At 42.2% G+C, this 23,036-nt stretch overlaps 1 protein-coding gene across 1 annotated transcript in view; it reads right to left on the reverse strand.

Annotated features, from left to right (window-relative positions):
• Positions 1-21,935, reverse strand: part of ctnnd2a (catenin (cadherin-associated protein), delta 2a) — a 192,811-nt gene extending 170,876 nt beyond the window's left edge. The window contains exons 1-2 of the mRNA XM_034560079.1: positions 21,914-21,935; positions 20,246-20,376 (exon numbers count right to left, since the gene is read on the reverse strand). Coding sequence (XP_034415970.1) covers positions 20,246-20,374 — 129 coding nt within the window. The 5' untranslated portion in view covers positions 20,375-20,376; positions 21,914-21,935. The remainder of the gene's footprint in view (positions 1-20,245; positions 20,377-21,913) is intronic.
• Between the last annotated feature and the right edge of the window lie 1,101 nt (positions 21,936-23,036).

Here is a 23,036-nt window from a genome sequence, read left to right on the forward strand (position 1 = left end):
TCGTTCACCTTCTATCTCCTGCACTCAGATAGTTTCTTCTCTTCGGAATTGCATTCTATTTTTGTCACACGTAATTTCACCTTTCTATCCGTCTCAAGTCCTGAGCTCCTTCCTCTGATACTTCCTGCCACCTTTCCTTCTGACCACCCTTATCTCCTTTCCTCCACCCACTGACCTCTTTCTCTTCTGCGTCACACGCCTTCTAACCTTCAATCCGTCCTTTTTCATTTGCTCTCGTCTTCCTTCAGAGACAGTGAAAAAAAGTTCCTTGTTGTTTCTTCAATAGTAAGCTACTTCTGTTTTATAAGGCCAGTTATAATATGATGACATATGCTTGAGTCCAGATGTCTCGTTGCCGCAGTAGATGAGCTACAGTCCCTGAAAAGGTTTTCTTCCTAGAGTTTGTGGTGGGGATTATCCATGTGTAAACAATGGGGCTAAGCCTTGTAGACAGGGTGTGTTTAGTGTATGAGTGTGTCTTTGAGATGAGAGAGAGAGAGAGAATGTGCATACATACTGTAAGTGTGTAAGTGCCCGTAAGTGTGCATGTTAGACAGGGCACTCAGGAGGAAGTATGAGCCATTAAAATCAGAGACTTTACTCGGTTGTAAAAAAAAGAGGGAGAAAGAGGAAGAGGAAGAAGACATGCAACATACCTCATTTTACACACACACACACACACACACAGATGTCAGCACGATTATTTCCCTGTTGGACACAACCCCCACAAAAACAAACAAATTCAGCACTGAGGGTTGAAAGACAGGAAGAAATGTCAACAAATCCTTCAGGGAGATATTTGTGTATTTCCGCAAGGGAATTGTGGGTTGCAGAGTGCATCCATGTGCTATTGACAAACACACGCAAGCGCATACATCGGAAAAAGCTATAACCACGCCACAAAAGGTTGAAACTCCCTTCCTCCAGAAATAACTTGCCATGTTGTTGACAGAATGTAGAGTGACACATTGTGCTGTCTGCTGGCTTACCTTTGTCCAGCCGGGCCCACGGGGCAAACTCTCAGTCTGCACCTCCACCCCATCTCTCTGTCATTGTTTCTGAGCCACACTATGTCACTCTTCTCCTGTTTCTTCCTCCACAGTTCCTCAATTTCTCCCTCTTCTGCCATCTCTCCTTACAGTGCCATCCCAACATGCTCTAATGTGACCCTCAACGTTCTCATAGCCACGGTCCCGACTCAACTCGGTTCTCAACTCCTTTGTCTCTTTTTTGTTATCTTTCACTTCCATTCTCATAAGCGCCTTTGCGTTTGCCTCTGTGACTGTGTGCCTCTAATTATTCATACACTCTCTGTTTTTGTTCAATAATCTGGTTGTAATAAAAACAAAAATGCTTTATGACCCTCTCTGTTTTTATGACATGAAACAGCATGGCATTCCTGTCTGTGCGTGACAGAACGGAGGCAGAGTGGGGACAAAAATAGAGCGGGGCTGGGAAGGAAGGAAACGTGGAAGAGAGATCAGGAGACCAGAGGCAGTAGGTGTGGGAGCAAAGGTGATGAAATGCAATGGGATGATAGTTGAAGAAAGGTGAGGAAAGGTGAAGAAAGGTGAGGAGGCAGCAAAGAGTGCCGACATTGAGGTGAGCTCACTGGAAAAAGACCTCAGCATCGTTTTAGGATCAAGTGTTGCTCACACAGCTAAAGCTGCCTTCACATGATAAGAAATGTAGGGCGCAGAGCCTTGTGGAGGCAAACCGCAGCGCAGGTATGATATGTCATCAAACAGTGGGCAAGGAAGCTTTTCAACGTTTCAAGGCAACAACAGCAGCATGCAGCTGTTTTCTCCTTGGTTCACTTAGAATGGTCAGCTACGACTACGGTCAAAGATGAAAATATCTTAACATTGGCACTCGGTGGCAATTTCAAGCGCTCTCCCCAGAGGAAGACGATGGCACAGCAAGCGTTTACCACTGATCATGTGTGGCTTTGCGGTCCTGCACTCTTTTCTGTACATCTGAATCTGTACGGAGGTTCGCTAACATGTGTGCCCACCTGGTCATTCATGTGGACAGGAAATGTGTATAACATTGATGGCGCTCAATGGGCTGTTAACGGCTGTTTCAATGAGCAAACGTCAGCGGAAATTCTAGATTGGAGTTAACTTCATTGACTGATCAGTGACAGACCTCCAATTACAGCAAAGTATGTCATTTGACTAAAAAGCTCCTTCTTTCTGCATGAAGTGTCAACAAAATGGTAGAACATGTTTGAGACGTAGTCCCTCTGTCAACCAAAACTAATTGACCTGAAAGCCAGCTGCGTGATTCTAAATCTGTAGTTTATAAAAAGACTTGTTGAAATCATCAGTCGTGGGCAGCACTGAAGTCCAATTAACATACTCATCTATTTAAATCTGCTTTTAACCTGTGGTGCTAGTTATGTAATTTGTTTTGCTCTTTTTTGTCTAGTAATTGTTTTTATTGTTTCATTTTTTACCATGTAAAGTGCCTTTGAGTACCTTTGAAAGCACTATACAAATAAAAGTGTATGATTATTATTATACTCAGAGCTGTTTGTCCTAACCCCCAGTTGTATTCATAGCACAGCTGTCGGAGGACACTTTCTTCCACATATTTCTGAAATGCACATTCTTTTACACACTAACAATGACTCTCTTATTCCCATTTTGATTAATTTCCTTCAAAAGTTGTTGTGATGTGATTGCCGTTGGAAGCTGTACATCGTCTATGGCTCAGCACTAGCAATCCTGCATGTTGGCACATTTCTGCCCCTTTTAATTGAGTCTGTTGGGTTATTGGGTTATTAGAAGTTTATTAAATGGCCCACTGTCTTTGTGAGGACAGATGTTGGTCTTTATCCATGAAACGCCAGGGGACACCTGCTCACAACTAAGCAACAAGTAGCACCTGGAAGAAGCTTTACATTTTGGTCCTGAGATATTCCACCGTTTTGGTGATTGCCTCTTCTATAGTGATAGCTCCTGAGTCTTATGTGTAAGATATTTTCTCCTCTCTCTCTATCAGCATCCCCTGACAGTCTAGCTCTCTCTCTCTCTCTTTCTTGTTCTCTCTTTGCCTTGTCTACTTCCTTCTGTGGTTTCCAGACCCAAGACTGCGGGCTCCATTGCCAAACTTTGAGTGATCTGCAGACCGAGTTTTAAATGTTTAATGCCACGTTGACAGACCCGATCCCCAGCCATCCATCTGGGAGGGCCAATGCAGGCTTGTGCAGGGTGAATGCCTCACCTTTCAAAGGCAGATTACAGATGCACACAGACCCTGATCAAGAGCTCCAAAAGGTGAGGGAATAAATCTCCCCTGACAGGGAGGTTGTGTTGACCTTTACACCCCATATCGCAATGCAGGTGAGGGGGCAAAGTTGTTCTGAGCCAGGTCACCTGAGGGAGGGAGAGTGAAGCAACAGGGGAAGGGGAAATGACAGAAAAGCACCGTGGTAAAGAGAGAAGGAGTGAAAAAAGATGAAGACTAGTGAAAGAGACTAATGGTGGAATAGAGATGAATGGTTACTAAGGGAGCCAAAAAAAAGATAACAGACAGATGGATGGAAGGAAAATGGGGAGAATGAAGTGTCTGGGGCAAAAAAGAGACTGAGTCTGATAAGGTCATGGAAGCAAGTTCAGAAAAGTTTTAGAAACTCATCACACAGCATGGGGCAAAAACAAGCCAATAAGCAGAATAAATAGAAACAAGGTTAAGTTAAGGGGGGTAAAGCAACACAACTGACTGACAAGTTACTGGCAGCCCACTCAAGCAGACTTGAACCACTGAGAAATAAGACAGATGGAGAGTGAGAGGGGACGGATGAGAGAGAGAGGGAGGTAGACAACGGCGATAAAGATTTAGGTAGAGAGTTTTAAAAAGTCAAAGATCGGAATGGGAGGGTGACGATACAAAATGGAGAAAATAAATGACAAAAAAGTCAGGAACAGTCAGGAACAGCCAGGGGTAAAGTCAAGGAGGACGAGAGGGATGGAGAGATAAGAAAAGGGGGAAATAATCTGAGAAACCCAAGAGATGGGAAGAAAAGGGATGGAGACAGAAAACGATATGATAGAGATGTTTTTTTAGAACATCTCTACTGACATTTACATTTAGGCCAGCCTTGGTAGAGCTCCTGTCACGTCTCGGCCGTGACTCTCGTCCCTTTCTCTCTTTTCCTTGTTTGTTCCCTGTTACGTGTGTGTGTGTGTGTGTATCTCGTGGGCGTGGCTTCCGGCAACTGGCAATCATCTCCACACCTGCACGTCATCTCCGGCACCTGTCTCCAATCACATCATCAAGTTCTCCCTGTTAAAACACCCTGGCTTCCCTCTCTCCAGTAGCCAGATTATTGCACCATTTACAGTGGTACCTCGACTCTCGGATTCACTAAGAAACGTACTTTACTTGTTACTTGTGATTTCCTGCTAACCCCTGTTCCCTGTGCCCAGGAATCCCGTACCTCACGCCGCCTCACCACTCCGTCTACGCTCTCCCGGTTCTATACAATAAACTATTTACCTCCACCCAACCTTGCCTCCATGTGTCTGGGCTTGGGTCCTGCACAACCAAACCCTCACAGATGCTACCATGGGCATATCCCACTGACAATATGACATTTCCACCCCAAAGGTGCTCGGAGAGAAGAGTGAAAAATAGCAAATGAGGTTTCACCCCCTACCACCACTAAAATATTCAAGAATCAGTCCAGAAACAGAGTTCAAAGGGAATTCCTGTATGATGACACATCCTGTCAAAACTCAGTTGATCACTCACAGAAGAGAGGAGTGGGGAAATAAAACGTGCTTTTGGAAAAAGCCCATCTTGACAATTCTTTCAATCTTGTTAAAGTAGAATAAATTAAAATAAATGTATGTGGCCAATTGGGGGCACGGGTATTACAAAAATAAAAATTGAATTGCATGTCTTCCGTGATCAGGGGACTTGAAAAAGAAATACTGCATACTAACAGAGACACTAGTTTCCTCAAGATGTTAATGGGAAAATAATATCAAATCATATTAATCAAATTCCATTTGCCCGCCCGCCTCCAGCCTACTGGCAATGATGGATTTAAGCGTAAAGTAATGATGGGCACATTTAGCAGAGACAATTTCTATGGCAACCACAAATTACATCGCCAGGAACAACAACAACAACAACGACAGTGACGAACACAAGCAGGCTCATTAGAGATGGTTAGATGCACATCTCCAAATGCCGCTAAGCCCTATGGGTGGGGGGGGTGAAAAGGGTATGATGCATTTGCAACACCAAAACCTAATTTATTCCATACAGACAGAGTGCAATGAGAGAATGAAACACAGGAATGAATGATGGGTGGAGATGCAATGGAGCAATAAGGGGATAAAGGGAGAAAGCATGAGAAAACAACAAGAAAGAGTGAGAGCAAAGGAGAGAAAAAGAGAGATGGAGTGATCCGCCTTATTTCCGAGACAACTCCAATGACAGAGCCATTCTTCATTAGCCAGTCTCTTTACAGTGTATATGTCAACCCTGGCGGCCAGACAACTGCAGAGGAGTGTGATCATAATTTATCTGTTTAGAATGCCAAGGGGAGAAGGCTACGGTGCTGAGCTTTCCTGCTGTGCTGTGCTGTGCAGTTCAGTGACATATTACACTGAACGTGGTAACCGAAGTCAAAGATAAACTTCTCAGAAGAGCATATGGAGATGTAATGTTGCATATAGTAGGCACAACATTATGCAGCATATGCTGAGGACATAATTCTATATAATATGCCAGGAATATGGGCATGTGTATGACTCATAAAACAACTCCACCAGTGCAAGAGATATACTCCTGAAGTGAATACAACTCCCTTCAACTACCTCTACCGTTCTTTAACCAACAACCAAAAGGAATTCAGAGCACACGAGTAAGTGCAACTCTCAAATATGAAGAGCAAAAACAAAATTTACCATATTTGAAAGAGAAAAATACATTTTATCCAGAGTTCATGTATTAAATCACATTGATAAAACGATTCTGCACTGATGTATTTTACCATTTAAAATGTGACTGGTCAGGAAAGAGAGATCTACTTAGTCTGACCAACAGACAGGAAGGTATAGTCTGCGTGTTGTAGCATGGTGTGCAGCAAAGACTGGTGGGACTGACTTTATTCAGTTGTGTTATAGGACTGGATTGAAATGGTCCGGCAATAAAATGTGATTGCGGACCAACAGGCAGGATCATACATTCCCTCAAGTGTGTCCTCTACAGCAAATTCGGTCAGCTCAAAGCCAGCACGGTAGTCAACGAGCAATAACAGGTTTGACAGGAGAAAACAAATGAGCAACACTCTATGCTCCCTAAACAATTATCACAGACGTGCCCTTAAGCAAAGCAACTTACCCCAGTCTACCCCAGTGGACCAGCTCAGTGTCCAGCAGTCGAGGACTGTTTGTACTGTAGTGCTCCCAGGTGTCCCAATTCAGAGGCTGGATCAACTGAAGGACATGACCCACAAACTAAAACCTAAAAAGCCAGAATGACCCTGTGCCTCCTTGCCTAATGAGATGGTGTATACTCACTGATATCCAAACTAACAACGTGTTCAAGCACCTCTTTCCCTCTCATGAAGTCAAATATTTCAAGATGAATAGAACAAAGTCACCCTTAAATTCGCCAAAAGTGTAAATACCACTGAGAAAGTGGGAGACGAATGAGTGATTCCTGAGATTATGATATGACTTATAATGTTTCATCTAAAAAAGATGAAGGATGGCAAATAGTGTACAATGGGAAAGGTAAATATATCCATAAAACAAATGCCCTGTAAGTGTTAACAAGAACATTGGCATTTTTGTCGGGCATTTTATTTAAAACCTGCAGTGACATTTTAATTGGTCTAAATAGAGTGACACATCAGGGAGAGACCAGTTTAAGAAAAAGATTTAAAAAAGGATGCATGTTTATTGTTAACAGATGATATGAAATGAGGGCTCAGAGTCTTTGGTGCTTGGACTCTACGGGAGATTTGAAATTGAGGGCCGACTGCCCCGATCAGCAACGAGATAGACCCCCCTGTGGAGTCCAGACCTTGTGGTGATGAGCTGATACAATGATGAGTTGATGAAGTTGATGGATCCGTGAAGACTGGGCGGAGATCGGGAGGTGGAGGGGTGCGTAACAGCAACATGAAAGAACTGAAGGTAGAGAGACAGTCATATTTGAATGACATAGCAGCAAGATGATTGGCTAACCATGTAATTGTTTCCGTGTGCTTATTGGATAGAGGGGACCAGCTGATCTGCGCAGCTGGTGTCATGATTGACAGCGCAGAACAATGACAGCGAGTAAACAATGAGTGAGCATGTGTGAGAAATGATTGGCAGAGCGGGCTTGAGGGGTACGGTCTTCCTGTCTGAACTTGCGCTATAGCTCCATTTGCCGGTTACTGATAACAATCAAAGTATGGTATGGTTCCATGCTATTTCCTAAATCCAAAAATTGTGAATTTAGTGGGGCAAAAATGGATCATTGGATACACTCGACTGCAAAGGATATACCGGGAGTCTCTTCCAAATCCATGCCTTGTCAGCTCGTAGTGACATATGTGTTCTTAAGGCTTTAAAGGATCCAACAAACTTTATAGCGGATTACGTCACAATCAGTAAGCATTCCCTGGATAAATAGGGTTAAAAAAATGCCAGTGAACTGATAAATACGTGGGCATTTTCTGAGCTCTTTGCCTCCCGAGCTCTTTAATGACTCTTTCCATCACAGAGTAATCTTTCCATTTTCTCATTTTCAGATCGATAGGAACTGAGGGAGAATGAAAGGCCCATTTCCTCTCAAATAGGGATAAAGCTTAACCACATGGGGCCGTCTCATGTTTTCTAATCATGTCAGCCAGACTACAGGACCAGATGAAGTGGCACCAAGTATAAAGACCGAGTCATTCTTTGAATTGTAGTACACAGACTAAAGTTAGAATGATTCCTGTCTGCTAAAAAAAGAAGTTATAGCTGTTTATGGGATAAAAATATCATTGTATCATTAGTACAGGGCAATTTTAGAGGCAGAGTGGGAGTAAACAGAGTGAGTCGCTTCACTGAAGTAGTTACCCACACAAACTGGTAAAAACAACTAATCTTGAAAAGGGAAATCAGTGTGCAGCCTGTATGGGGAAGGCACCCTTCAAACACCCACTCAGCAGCATCTGCTGTGTCTGTGGCAGGTTTTGTGGAATGGGGGATAGGACGAAGGAGCAACTGAAGGACTTTGCAACACTGTTTCTCCACTTCTGTCCAACAGGAACATCTCCCCTGGTGTCTGACCCCAGCACTTAGCGTTGCCTGTAAACAAAGGGCCCTGACAGACATGTTCAATTAATCCATTCTTTTCTCACACATCACCGTGCAGTTTCCCAGCCTTCGCTCATAGCCCCAGGGTGCGAGCTCACTCCAACATTACCACAGCGCATGGCTGTATACCGCTTTAGACCTGCTGAGACCTGGAGAGCGCCACACGGCATAGACAGGATAAATTAATATTTATGCAGTGAAACTGATTTTAAGTCAGTCCTACACCGCATTAGCTGAGTTTTGTTTTACTGAATCATCCTGGAAGATTTGTGTTCGTTGCCTCATACTGCCAGCTATCCAACACAGCACTATTGTTGAAGGAATGAGAGTCAGAGGAAATCTGAAAACGAATTCTAAAATGAGATTACCATTAAAGCTACCTGTGGGTATTCCAATGTAATCTATTATTAGCATTCAAGAAGCACATTAATCCCTCTGGCTATCGCAATATTAGCATTCAGGATATTGCTAACAAGTTAATCAGCATGCAGGCAAATGCAAGCCCGATCTGAAGTTGAGGCTCAGGTAGCATTAGCATGCAGTAGGTAGTGGGACTGTGGTGTGGAGGGAGGAGGGTGCGGGCTACCAAGTGATTAGCAGGAAGAGCTCTTACTTCATATGAAGGATCAGCGTTGGGCTCTGTCACAGCGGTAAAGGCTAATGAAACATAACCCAGGTGAGGGAGAAGAAATAAGCGGCGGAGCCATGACCACACACTCATAATGGGGGTCTCGCAGTCCTTCTCACACTAAATACCAGCAGAAATGCACAAAAAACACTGCTCAGCTTTAGTTTCATGCAGGTACAGGCATATGGACGCACAGCTTACGTCGATTACGTAAAAAGTAATTACCAATACTCATACACAACCACACACACACACACACACACATCTCAGGGGGTTGCGGTGTTTTGGCAGTAACCAGCCTGTTTACGAGTGCATAATCCAAGGTCTCTGTGATTAAAATAGCTCCAAAGCACTCCTGACACTCCATTACCCAGCATGCCCAGAGTGAGGCGGGATTGTACATATTGATTTCACGCCTCATTAGACTTGCTGTCTAACAACGTCACTCTTCTTCCTGGATCTACAGGATTCTGCATTGCTCAGAAATGACCAGGTAGAACTCTGGGAGGGGACAGTGGACACGTAACAAATTAACACATTAATATGGCGCCTGGGCTTGTTGGCAGCATCTTGTAGTCTTTTGACCCAGTTTTCATTTATGTGTAGTTGCTTTTGACAAACTTAGCTCAGTAACCGTCAGTACATAAAAAGGTTATTCTACGTAATTTCCTTCCGATTTTACGAATGAAGTGATCATACTCCAGTACAACACCAATAACAACACCGAGGGCTTGGTGGAGCACAGTAAAATACATAGGATTTTTGCCTCTCATAGTTTTTGGAGTATTCTGAGTTTTTGTAGCTCTTAACACCTCATTTAAATCATTTTTTTGCAGCTGCGAGGAGGACATGTCACTGTACCTGTAAAACATAGCCCTGATGCAAAGCAGATGTTGACGTTAGAAGGTGTAATTTTGAGACAACTAATGGGTTTTGTGGGACATTGGCTGTTTACATCACAACACAAATGGTGTGTGCCATGGTAGAAAGATTGGCTGCAATTGTTACTCTGGTCATATAGTCCGGAATCAATACTGAGTGCATACATTGACTTCAGGGAGTTCCCACCAGGTGTTGGAAAGCTGTGCCTGGGCCCCGTGGCCATAGCAGAAGCAGAGAGCATGTCCTGCAACCAGCCTTGCAGTTGATAAATAACTATTTCTAGAAAGCCTGTATATTGGAAGCACACCGTTATTCTTCATCAGCATTGATGGTAAAGTTTTCACTCTGTGGTAGTTTTTCCCTGATAAATGTTGTTCTTGTTTTTTGGTGAGCTTCCCAGAAGTCTTAACAGTGTTTGTATTGGATCATTTATCCCCCCACCGCAGAGATTGTACAAACAGCATTGTACTGTGATTCCCCTTTCACTGATTGACCTTCAAACGGTAATTGGCAAGTCTGGTTTGGTAGTCGTCTCAGAGTGCTGGGTATTGGATGGCTGCCACTGAACCTCAGCTCTCTCTCTCTCTCTCTCTCTCTCTCTCTCTCTCTCTCTCTCTCTCTCTCTCTCTCTCTCTCTCTTTTCACTCCCCTGTGCCCTCTCTTCCTCTTTTTCTTCCCCGTTTCTCATTTAATTCAATTTCCAAACAATAACATTCTCCGAATAACTGCATATTCTACCTGGGCACTCTGTCCTTTCCCCCCTCTCTCTCATCTCACATCTTATTACCTCTTCTCACCTCGCTTCTTTCTCTTTCAACTCAAACGTATACTTTGCACGATTTTCCCGTTTCATCCCATCGGTCTTGCTCTATCTCTCTCTTGCTGCTCCCTCTTTCTTTGGCCCAAAGCATGGCAGCTGCAGTAGCATGTAGCCTGCCAGCTGCCAGTTATGATGATGGTGACAGTACAGTGGGGGTGCTGGCTGGGTGATGTTGACTAAATGGAACATTGCAGCACCACTGGCAGACACAACCTCAAGCACATGCACACGCACACACACGCACACGCACGCACACACACGCACACACACACACACACACACACAGTGCCAAAGAGCACAACAGCCTTCGGGCCAACTAATAATTCTTCCCCAGCCACAGCCAGGGTGAGGCAGCTGAACACCACCCTTTTCTGCCCCAGTCTCCCACAGATGCTCTCTCAGTTAGTAAATGGCAAGGGGATACTGCTACCGTGACAAAACCTCCCACTCAAGTCTGCATGAAAAAAAAAAACATTACAAGTCACCTTGGCAGCTTGTAGCTTCATCTAAAAGCCACGAGTGGTCATCAGGAATATGATTATTACATACATTAACATTTGGGAGTGAATCAGGTGTTCTGAATGCTGCAGAAACATACTATACAACTAATACAGCACTACTCTCTACTGAATGAGTGGCCAGCAGTGGCCTACAATGAGTAGACCACTGCTTCACTGCAGTAAGACCGGTTTGGCTTAACAGTGTAATCCAATACCGGCGTGTGTGTGTGTGTGTGTGTGTGTGTGTGTGAGTGTGTGCATGTGTGTGTGTGTGTGTGTGTGTGTGTGTGTGTAAAAAGCATCCATGTCTCCCATTATTTCCTGCTGAGTGTGTTTACTGGCAGAGCTGGATGATTTCCTCCCAAGCAAACAGACAACCATCTCTAAGATTGCAGTGTACTCATCCACCTGACTTACACAAACGCACAAACGCACGCACACACACACACACACAGACACACACACACACACACACATCGCTGTCCACATGTGCCCGCTGGCTAAATGATCTGTTCCTACATTGGCACAGTGAAAGAGACATATTTTGAAGGACACTGAGGACACACAAAGAGTGAAAGAGCCAGGGAACCCAATTTTCATCCTGAAAACCACCGGCAGAGGGGCTGGCAGATAGGTTAAAAGCACAAAAAGCTTTGAACAAAAGTTCTAACTGTAAGGTGGTATGACAGTGTCATTTCAGAAACACAGCAGAAAGAGAACACTGCATGCTGTTATGGCAGCGAGAACCCGTACGATTTCCAGTTCCCTTTGCAAACATTGAAAGTAGAGCTGGGCGATAAATCCCTTTTAGTTTGAATTCATGGTTTAGGACAATGTATAAAATTGAATGAGGTAAATTATGAACATGGCAGCACATGCAATAAGAGTGAGGAGGTTGTTCCCAAAAAAACAGCTCCTCAACAACCTTGAAAAAAACACACCGTCCGCTATAAAGTTTTATCGAAAGTCTGTGGCAACCAAAAGTAGCAGCACGACTAACATAATTCCAGCATTTAAAAGCCACACCGCCAAATAGGAGGAGAGTGTAGCACTGTGACAGCGGCAGTCCTGCTAAGAATCGCTTTCTAACAGTATATGAGAAGAATGCGCGCAGATTTACAATAACATGTTTTTAATTTTAGCTTTTTTCTTCAAGGATCCAACTTTCTTGCGGCATATTGTAAATTTAAACAATGAGGGTTGGTGAAACTTCATAATGTCTTTGTTTTTGGAAAAGCTATAGGTGTCTTTAAGGGGGGAGAAATCAAATCATATAACAGATATATTTTTGTCCATATAACCCAGCCCTAACTGAAGGTTTACATAGTCTTCCATGTCATAGATTTCAGCTTCCACACACTTCAGAAACACTTTCAAATCCTTATTGATAATTTCACAACTGCCGTGAACTGGTATATAATTCTTTCCCCATGTTTGTGACATGTTAGAATTTCAGGAGACACAAGGTTTATCATCAGCTGCTTTATTTGATAGCCGTGGGCGTGTGGGAGGATTTGTTTCTTCCCCATCACTCTGACCCTGAAACAGAGTTATTTGTCACATCTGAAAAACACAGCAATCAACCCCGGCAATAGACAGGGTGTCGATAAAGGGGAGAGAAAAGGAGAGGCTGCGTAAACAGGTGAGGCAGCCAAGACTATTCGGACACTCACAACTACACAAATGTATTTTCAGAGCAAGTTGTAAACAACACACAAACACCGGCACAAAAGCAACTCCTGATTGTTGAAAGTATGTACAGTCAATAACCAAAAAAGTGGTTAAGCTTAGTGAGAGTATATTAATAAGAGGAAAGTTTTCAGCTCATTCTAAAGGCCAATGAAATGCACTCAAACTCCTGCATAGAAAAGGAGTCTGGAGAATAACGGGCAGGCTAGAGGGTAGAATACATTACCCTCCTTTGAAAATGAAAGCCTCCATCAGTTGAGAACCCACGATAACTCTAGTGGCTTATGGATACTTTCAGCTCACATGCAACAAACTCAAAGCGGGAGCAACACAATGTAGTTAAGCAACATGCAGAAAAGGCGTGCAAAGTATTTGTGTAAATGTGGAACAGGAAGTATGTCAAAGATAACATTGACAATGACAGCGATGGCTACAACAACGTTGTCAATGGAAATATGAATGAATATGAATGGGCAGAATATATGAGATGTTTATAACATTGAAAGGCAAAATCAGTGTTTTTTGACTTGCAGAATTGTGAATTCATGAGCTGGTAAACACGTTTTAAAAAGGTGTTTTTGTGTCGTTCCTTGTGAAGAAACTCGGTTTTACAGTCCTGTCGATTAAATCAGCTCATTGATTAGTCAACAAAATCGTATGAGTTAGTCAACTAAGAATTAATTTGATCGTGGACAACCCAATAGTCTATAATGCTACGGTAAGAAAAGAAGGGAACACATTGTAGGGAAACATGCAAACAGGCAGCCAAACGACTAACAGCCAGAGCCCTTTTCAGCAACAATAACTAAAAGCTAAGACAAGCACACAATAATTACATAACCAATGTGAAAGACTAATCTCATTTCACTTTATTAAGAAGACAGCATCCAGACAAAAAAAAAACTCTGGCTGTGTCTTAAATCCAGCAGGATCAAACTCCCTAAAAATGTTCTTCTTCCAAAAGATTTCTTTCTGTGACTGCACAATAACTCATCATGTTTACCTGCGTTTTCTGTCTCTAAAGAGTGCAGAATTGTTTACCAACCCATAACACCAAATGACCATAATCTATGAATAATAGAAGTTAATTTGAAAATAATAAATTGGCCAGATGATGAAATGTGGAGATGAAGAAAGCATTACCTCTTTTACACCAGAGTATTTTTCTCAGGAAAGACTAGTTGGCCGCTGGGAGAAACTATAACAGCTTTCATTAAACCAGTTATAGGTGGAATCATTAAATCACAGTATCAGTTAGGGATGAAGCAAAATATGAACTACATGCAGATCATAATTTAGCAAGAAACAAGGTTAAATTGCCAGGGCTTATTCCAGAAAGAGAGCAGGACATTAACTTTGATTAAACGAAAATATGCAGAAAACTGATAGATTGTAGAGCAAATCAGCACCAGTTAAATTGGTCTCTGTGGAGCTCTCCTGAGGCAAGACATGATGCAACATAGTGCAAAGCATCTTGAGAAACTCAAATGGCTCCAACTGTACAACAGACGCTGTTAAATATGAAAAATCTAATAAGGGATAAAGCCAGTTGACATTTATCTGAGATTTAGTAAATGTTGCATGAAGCATATTTCCTGTTGAGTTTTCTGACTTATATTCATTTAATTTGACCCCTTTGTGGACTACGGGTAGCTAATAGTGTGCAGTATTTTATAAATATCATAGTACAGCATAATAAAGTTAAAAAAAAATTTTTATATGGGAAATACATTTTTCAACTTTAGTTTTTGCAAGGTATTTTTCTCAAAACACAATATAACTTACTGTGAAACTATGTGTGGCTCACCAGTATGTCCTTTTACCCAACAAGCAGGAAGACACACAATTTTAACTTTAATACTGGGAGAGGTAGTTCATTTTTGGCATTATTGGGTAAAAGATCCTTAATAACCTTTCAGGATATTGTAATTTGAGTGGTACATCAGGGAAGGTAGTTTTCTGGTTAAAGTAAAAGAACCAAAATAACAGAATTCAACAAGACAAGCTTGGGCATATGCAAACGCTTTATACAGTCATCTTTACGAGAACTAGGATCTAGTTTCAATCGTCATCCGTCAGACAGTAAGTAAACCTGTTCTAGTAATTCATTGCAATCATCTTCCCGATCGTTATTGTGATCCTGATGCCGACTTATAGTATGACAATTCCCATCCTGTTTCTCTTTACGCTAAGCTATTAGCTACATGTTCTCTTCATCTTTGAAATGCTTCACCAATTTTGTCATTTTTGATTGGTCCGTCTTCCTTTTGACCAAATGGACATGCACATTTGTATATGTAGAACAGCCAATCGGTGCACATTCTCTCTGAAGTTACCTGTGATTGGCTGAAGTCTCCTGTCACAGCTTCAATTATCTAAAGCCTGTAAACAGAGCTCAGGGGAGGTGTAGAAGTCTAGTTTTCTCTCACATCACTTGAAATACAATATGCCAAAAGGTTTGAATGGAATTTGAGCCCAATGTTGCCGAACATATAATGCCTTCCCTAGCTCTAATAGTCAGGTTGTGTGCGATGCAGACATGAAATCAATGTATGTGGTGGCGTGAAGGTATGGCCGTATCTTGGAGATCTCCATCTCCAGTCTTCTAATTTCTTTCTCCAGTAGTACAGCTTGGAGTTCCAAATCTCTTGTCCTCCAAGTAGGGACAGTACAGCCACGGGCTGCGGTGCTTAAGGTAGGTATTTTGACTGGTGTCGGGAGAACTTGCATTTGACATGGAACAAAACCTTTCTCCACGTTCAGCTTGCCTTTCATCTGTTAGGTCTGTTTAGCTGACAAGTGTCACAATCTCTTTGGCTGTTGAAAGTTGGTGAGTTGTATATAAACACATCCAGGCTAGAGTCTGTCTTGGCTGCATGAAGAAAATCTCTCAACTTTTTCTCCACTTCATTGGCTGTCCACCTTCCTAATCCTATTATCATCCGCCAGCCATCTTGTTTTTTTTTTACCCATTTGTTATAGCATAGCACAAGGCTCTCTCTCTCTCTCTCTCTGGGTTGTCATCAGCAACAGCATCCAATAAAAAGTGCCCACGCAAACATACAAATCACAGCAGAACAAATCTGTTTCTGTTGACATTGGACGGCAATTTGAGGAAAAGCACAACGAGTTGGTGTTTGCAGTCAGCACCTCAGGTTCTGGAGGGTCCCCACCGGCCATATCCTCAAGCGGCCTCTTTCCGAGTCAGCCAAAACGCTGAATAAAATCGTCGCCCATAGCATCCTCTGCACTTTTGGGATGCCATTTTTCACTATTGGAAACATACGAAAAGCGACAAGAACAAATGCATTCCTTTTCCACACTATATGCCTGACTTGGATAGTAGGAGATAAGATCCCTTTAAGATTAAACAGTTCAGTCGTGCTATGTGTTAACAGTTAATGTTATGGCTTGTTTTGATGTAGCTCAGATTAATTGTTTAATAAATTGCTTGTCCTGTATAACCTAGACCGAGTAAGTAAGGTGCTTACTGCCGTCACTCATAATTAGGTTTTATACCTTGCGCAGTGCAGTTATGAATTTTAGTGTAAATGTAGTTGAGTGTATTTGCTGTGTCTCTGAGAGAGATGAATTGTTTAATTTTACTGTCAGTCCTGCATTAGCACTTAGATTTACGGTAGCCTACTCATGAGTGAAGCTTCAGTGCAGTCAAATATCTGCAAGTGTATTTTTTGAAGCACAACGGCAAGAATTGAATTAAGATGCAGGTAGGTATCGGTGGTGTTGCGTCCTTGTGTTTTCATTAATGCAGCATGTTTCTTTACGTCACTGTGTGAATAAAGTCATATCACTAACCATTATGTAAAATGTGTTCACAAAAAAAGAAGAGATATACAGTACAAACATAATATTTAGCATTGCAACATGCTTGTGTCATCTCAGTTGACAGACAACAGCAAATAAGCCAAACTTGAACGTCCCTTTATAAAGGAGTGGTGTCACAGACAGTCTATGCTGCCATCTTCTCCGTACTCTGACTTACCCTTGCATAAATTAATTGTTAAACTAATTCCCTTTCTAACATTACATTTACCCAATGCCATCAGCATTAAAATAATTGAATAAACCCCAGGGCTAACAGGGCTGGTTGGAAATCATCTTTAACATAAACATACCACCATGTCACGTTTTACTTAACTACCAGAAACACACACACACACGCACACACACGATCTGTCTGCTCACGAGCAGACAGATGGCGTCTATTAAATGGAATCCAAGCCATGTGTGCATCCTCGATGGTACATCATCGTGGAGAGAGGTGTGAGTTAGGCACGATGATGTGCCGCAATGGCAGTGGGACTGCTGGGTTACTGGAGTAATATGCAGACACACACACACACACAAACACACACACACATAAACACACACACACACACATGCATACACACCTGGACAGAGGATGTGAGAGCTATATTTAGAGTTAACCTTTTATCACACAGTTACAGTACATCATGCATCTATTACACACTGGGTGGAAATCAATGAAAAATATGTTTTATATTTAAGATATGCTAGAAGAAGAACATATCAAAACCATCACATCATACCACACTTCTGAGTTGTTCATACCATCAATTATTATATGCAGACATTAATGTGCGCACAGTGAGGACATATATTATTCATGAAATATCATGGTGTGCAAATAAATCTGCTGAAACCAAGTGTATCAATCTACATACAAACTACCATATCTAGGAACAACACTTTGGGACCACAAACAAAAGAGAGACTATACGGATGCAGGTGGAGGGAGGCTGTAGAAATTCTCCTGAAATTCTAGCAACTGGGGTAAAAAATATATTTTCCTGTTGATAATCAATACTGTTTTGAAGTAGTTTTAAAGGTTTGTGGAATCTGAAGCAAAGGCTTGTTGGCAATTATTAATTATAGAGGATTTTTTAGAAACAAAATCAATGCAACAATTCATGCAATGAATACATTATGGTGTGTCTGGTGTAGAGACATTATGAAGCCGGGACTCGACACAGTCAAAATGTGACTGCTAATACTATTTGTGGAGAATTAACAGTTTGCTTTCCCCCTTTGATCTCCAAAAAATGGTTATCAGTTTCAAATGATTGTGTCTAACATTATTGTAGTTACTGCAGAGCCCTTTTTCATTTGTAACTATGTAGTACGAGCCACTGTCTTTTACTGCCACTAATCAGCTCCAACGGAGCACCTTGCTCCGTTGAATACCTTGCTCAAGGATCCGTCAGCAAGAATGTCTTATGAATTTCCCCACAAGCTATGAAGTAACATATTTAGGCTTGTTTCCTTTTGATACCAAATGTGCCCCATATCCAGTTGCTTCCACCAGGTCTCTGAGAATGGACCAGGTTTCTTCTGGCTCAAAATGAGACAGAGGTGGTACCAACCGGATTATACGCACACAAGTGCATGTGTACCGTCCTGTATGGCCAATGTGCTACATTGTGGCCACATTGTTGGAGGGATAGTCAGTGGTAGCATCTGTAAAATAAACCCTGAATATTAAATGACCATCTACAAGTTTATGCAGTGGTCCAAGTAATATTTGTTCCAACATGACCAGGTTAAGCTAGGTTTCAGACTGAGAGTATGCCCACACTGATACAAATATTAAAAAAACATTCCAACTGATTTCCAAAGACGTTACCAACGGAAACGCTGGGTCGTAAACAATGTCCCCCAGTCAGTCACTTAGTCAGTGACAGACTTTCATGTCTATAGGACTGGCTTCCGCTTTGCTGCGGTCCAGCCAAAGAACAGACGGCTCTTTTTTCCTCCTTTGCAGCGTCGGCGCCACCTTTCCCAGTGCATGGTGCTGACTGCGATACAGCGCCACCACAACGGCGTGATGACGCAACAGCCGTTGCAAATGACAGAAATACATCAAGTGCCACGCGTGTGAGAAACTAGTTTCTTCCATGAAGATACCCGTCAGACTTTGTCGAGAGCTTGAGGCTTGATGAAACATGACTGGTAAAAATCCTGTGGACTGTTTTGTGCTTTTCTTTAAAGTATGTCAACATTTTTGTGTGGAGGAAAAGAAACACAGCAATAGAGTTACATATATGGTTATTTTTTTCAACTCGCTACCTGTCAATGTTTCATTAGTATGGTGTTTATCAGTAAAGCTGCATGGATCTAAATAAATCTGGTTTGCTTCAATGATTCAGGAATGTTAGACAACTGATGCATTTTCAAGCATTATTCGGAAAAATACCTCCCAGCAGTCACTGCAGTATTCCTCCCCCAAGGCTTATTTTGGCTTATCGTAACATAAAAAACAATGTTGTTGAAAACCTGAATGCAAAGGCATTCTTGTTGCCTTTTGATGACTGAACAAGGAACTCATTTTGAATGCTCAGATATTTTTTCCTCAAGGGAGTCTGTACAGTCTGTCGCACTGCAGACGGAAATAAGGCTTCAACAATGGCTAAATGTCTGTGATGTATTCCCTTTTGGGTAACATCCGTACATTTTCTCTCCCAGCAATAGAGGGGAGCTGCGGGTTAAAATCTGGTCCTAAACATGGATTTGACTAAACCCTGCTGGGTTCAGGGATTCAGTAATGTGAGAGCATTTAAAGGTTCTCATGTAGAGAAAATATTAATGCCATTTGCAATGGAAGACAAAAATAAATTGCCACCAGCACTTGTCCTTCGGTCAGTAAGGGTAAATGGAATAAGTTGTGGTATTAGATTAAGGAGAACTTCAGAGTCAATGTAGATAGGCAAAATGATAAATCTATTGCGTATTGCACTCGCTGATGAGCTAAATCCAAATGAAACAGAATTCCATTACCCAAACGAATAAGTTCAAGGTTAAACACAAATCCCTAGTTGAATTAGTGAGAAGCTTCCAATGGAAAACATTCAAATCATTATTGTCCTGCACCCAACTCTCTCCTTACGCACAGCAAACCAACCCATCCATCCTGACTTTCATACCCCATCTCCCCTTTCCATATCTCTACGTCCTGCTTTGCTTCCCTCTGACAGCATCATGACTGCCTGACCTCTTGCAGCGCTACAGCTACCTGCCAACATTCACTGTCGCGTAATTGCCTTGATTTTAATGACTTTTTGACAATTATGTCTACTTGGCTACAGCTCTCGCCCTGTAATCTCGATCATTTCCATCCATTACACTCTTGTATTCCCTTAGCAGTAATCAATCTTTTGTTTCTTTTAAATACTTTAAGGCAGCCGAGTGCCTTTTTTTCCCCTGAATAACAGTGACAACCTCTTCGTAGCAAGCTGTTCAGGGACTGTGTGGAGCGAGAAGAGGAAAGAGCCGGAGGGGCAACCAAAAGCCAAAATGTGCCTTTCTTATCAAAGTTAAACACATTACTGGTTTGGCATAAGTACAACACACATGTACATTGGAGAGTTCCTACCTGCTCTTTGACAGAGGCGAGGATGGAGGAGGTCGTCTCTGCCTCAGATCTGTCTCCATTGGAGGCTGGCGTCACAGGGGCAACCATGGCCCCCTTCTCCTGCTCTGCAGGCTGCTCGGGCACCGGCATTGCTAATGTGAACAAACCAACACAAAGAAGAACCATGATTAAGCTGTAGTTTTAAGAAAAAAACAAAAGAAAAAAAGGGCAAGTCAAAATTGGTCACATCTACATCAATCCAGTTGTTTAGCACAATAAATCTACTTTGTTTAAAGTCCCACTGGAACGGAGAGCGTCTTCAGCTTCTGTTACAATTTCAAATGTTTGAGGAATGATCCTGCACTTATGGGCATTTCCAAAGAAAGAATGCAATCAAATAAAGATAGATAAGACTAGATAAGCACTTCACCAGTTGTGGATTGCAGTAGCAAACAGAGCAATATGGAGAGACTGGAAGACAAGTTATTGTATATAAGTGGAAAACGTTTTTTTAATTTCCAAAACAATGTGGCTGAGGTCTCATGCATTCAAGGTGAGTTTTGTCAATGTTCTGCCGGCTCTGTGTAACTGCAGCAACGGATAGTCCGTGCAGGTGAACGGCCGCTGGACAATGCGAAATGACCAGCTTGCAATGCAGTGCAGACCACAGAGGTAATGTATTGTTTCGCTGATGTGAGATCTAATCCAGCTCAAAACGATCTTGCAAAAGATACATTTTCTTGAACTCCATTGTTGGCTGCGATGAAGCGCTCACTCATACGATCACATTCAGAGCAGGCATAAGATGCTGCTGGAAAATCGTCAGTCATATTTTCGTGAATGTGTGATGAATCTGTTGACAGAGGAAGACCGCAACTGATGCTGCTGTTTGGTGAAGCTCACGGAAACCAGTTAGTTTGAAAACCAGTATGGGCAGAAGACCGGCTTCAGCAGCTTTCTGTGGAACCTTCTTTGCTCTGGTTTCTCCTGCTGAATGAGTGTGTAGGGTTGCCATATTCCCCTCGTAGAAATACACGTTTCATTGAAACCACCTTTTGGTATTTCTATTCAATGCTTTACTTGTTCCACAGTAATGTAATGTTTGGAGTTAAATAGTTTTATTTCGATGTTTGTCAAAACAAATATTGATGAATGTCAATGTTTGAGATTAAATCAGCATACACATATTTGTGCCTCCCCTTAAGCTTGAAAGCCTGAATTTTAAATAAATACAGCAATTAGTCTGCAACACACACCGTATCATACTTCTCACCTGTGTCCCTGCAAGTATGTCACTTCACAAATAGGGGTCCTGGTAGACTCATTAAAATGCGATGCCCCACTTAGCAAGATTTACATTTCTTTTTTTCAGCATAGAGGAAAGTGATGCGTGTCTCTGACTAGTTAATTTCAAAGAAGTGAGACTCCCTTGCAATTAAAAACAAAACAAAAGCATAACATTTGGTTCTTCAACCGTCATCATACACCACCTTGCCAACTGTGTAACCCAATAATATCAGTCCTGCATGAATAGATATGTCTTTTGTCTTTGCTCATTTGACCCTTCTAAATTGAGCCATCTATGAAATGTAAAATGTTCTTCTTCATCATTAATTGAAATACGTTTAAATGATCAATAAAAGCCTCTGTGCCTCATTCCTGTCTCATTCCTGTCTGATCTAAGAGCACAGGGAGAGAGAGAGATATAAAGTCAGAGAAATCAGGAAATTGGCCTGCGAGTTTCAGAGAGAACAGACCACGGGGACGGGTTTTTGTCAATACAGCAGCCCAGGCTTCAGTGGAACACTAAATAATGAACTGATTGAGAGGGGGATTTGAGAATGGAGTCTCTTACTTTGCAATTGGCCACGAGTCTCCGCACTTTACTTTTCACGTTTGATGGGGAGATCCAAAGCTGCTCTGCTTTGGTTACGCCCACTCATTCTGAAAGCACACATTGGTGCACATGCAGTCATATTTCATTGTTTTACAATTTTAAGCAGGCTTTTTTAGAGCAAATATTAACAGTCAGGCCATTTAGAGCTAATAAGACAGACATTGAGGGAATGTGAGCCATTAGCGTCAGGCAAGTCAGCTTACAAAGTCAGTGAGAGATCCAGACAGCCTGCAAATCAAACATCCAGTCAGTGTATCAGCCAGTCAGCTAGCCAACAGACGGACAGCAGGCCAGACAGGGTGGTGTCGGTAAATAAAAGATGCTAGCGAGATGGCCCGCAGATGGTTATTTTCACTCTCATTGACAAACACCACGACTGTGTCTGGCATCTCCCCTCCTGAGTGGAGCTGAGTCAGAATTTGGCTCCTGACCAACCAGAACTCCAGCAAAGATCAAATCACACCAGCTGGATGACTGCCATTCTCATGAATGAGCCAAATACACAAGTTAGAGGGAAGAGGAAAGGCTCACCTCACAATCATTGTGGAACACCTCCGGCAATGCACTGAATGAACCGATGCTCCATCAATAATTTAATCTCTAGCTCCTTGGCAACAGTTTTGTGCTGTGGTGTTTCGGTTGTGGTTCAACAAACAATCCTATTTTACGTCTGTAGCTCTTAAAATTACTGTATTTGGCAATAGGCATGACATACCTTTCTCATGGCAGGAATATCACAGGTGTGTCTAATAACATTAATAATGGTTTCAATCTATTTTGCTGTGTCAATAAGCAATGCCAGTCTGCACAATACCAGAGACCCTGCATTGACGCACCTAAATGAAATGCAGTCGTTGTTAGTTACTCCTGTTTTGTGACAATGTCTGTACCCACTGGTTGTTTTGTCTGTTTAAC

The sequence above is a fragment of the Cyclopterus lumpus genome, chromosome 20 (assembly GCF_009769545.1).
Source record: "Cyclopterus lumpus isolate fCycLum1 chromosome 20, fCycLum1.pri, whole genome shotgun sequence".
Taxonomy (NCBI): domain Eukaryota; kingdom Metazoa; phylum Chordata; class Actinopteri; order Perciformes; family Cyclopteridae; genus Cyclopterus; species Cyclopterus lumpus.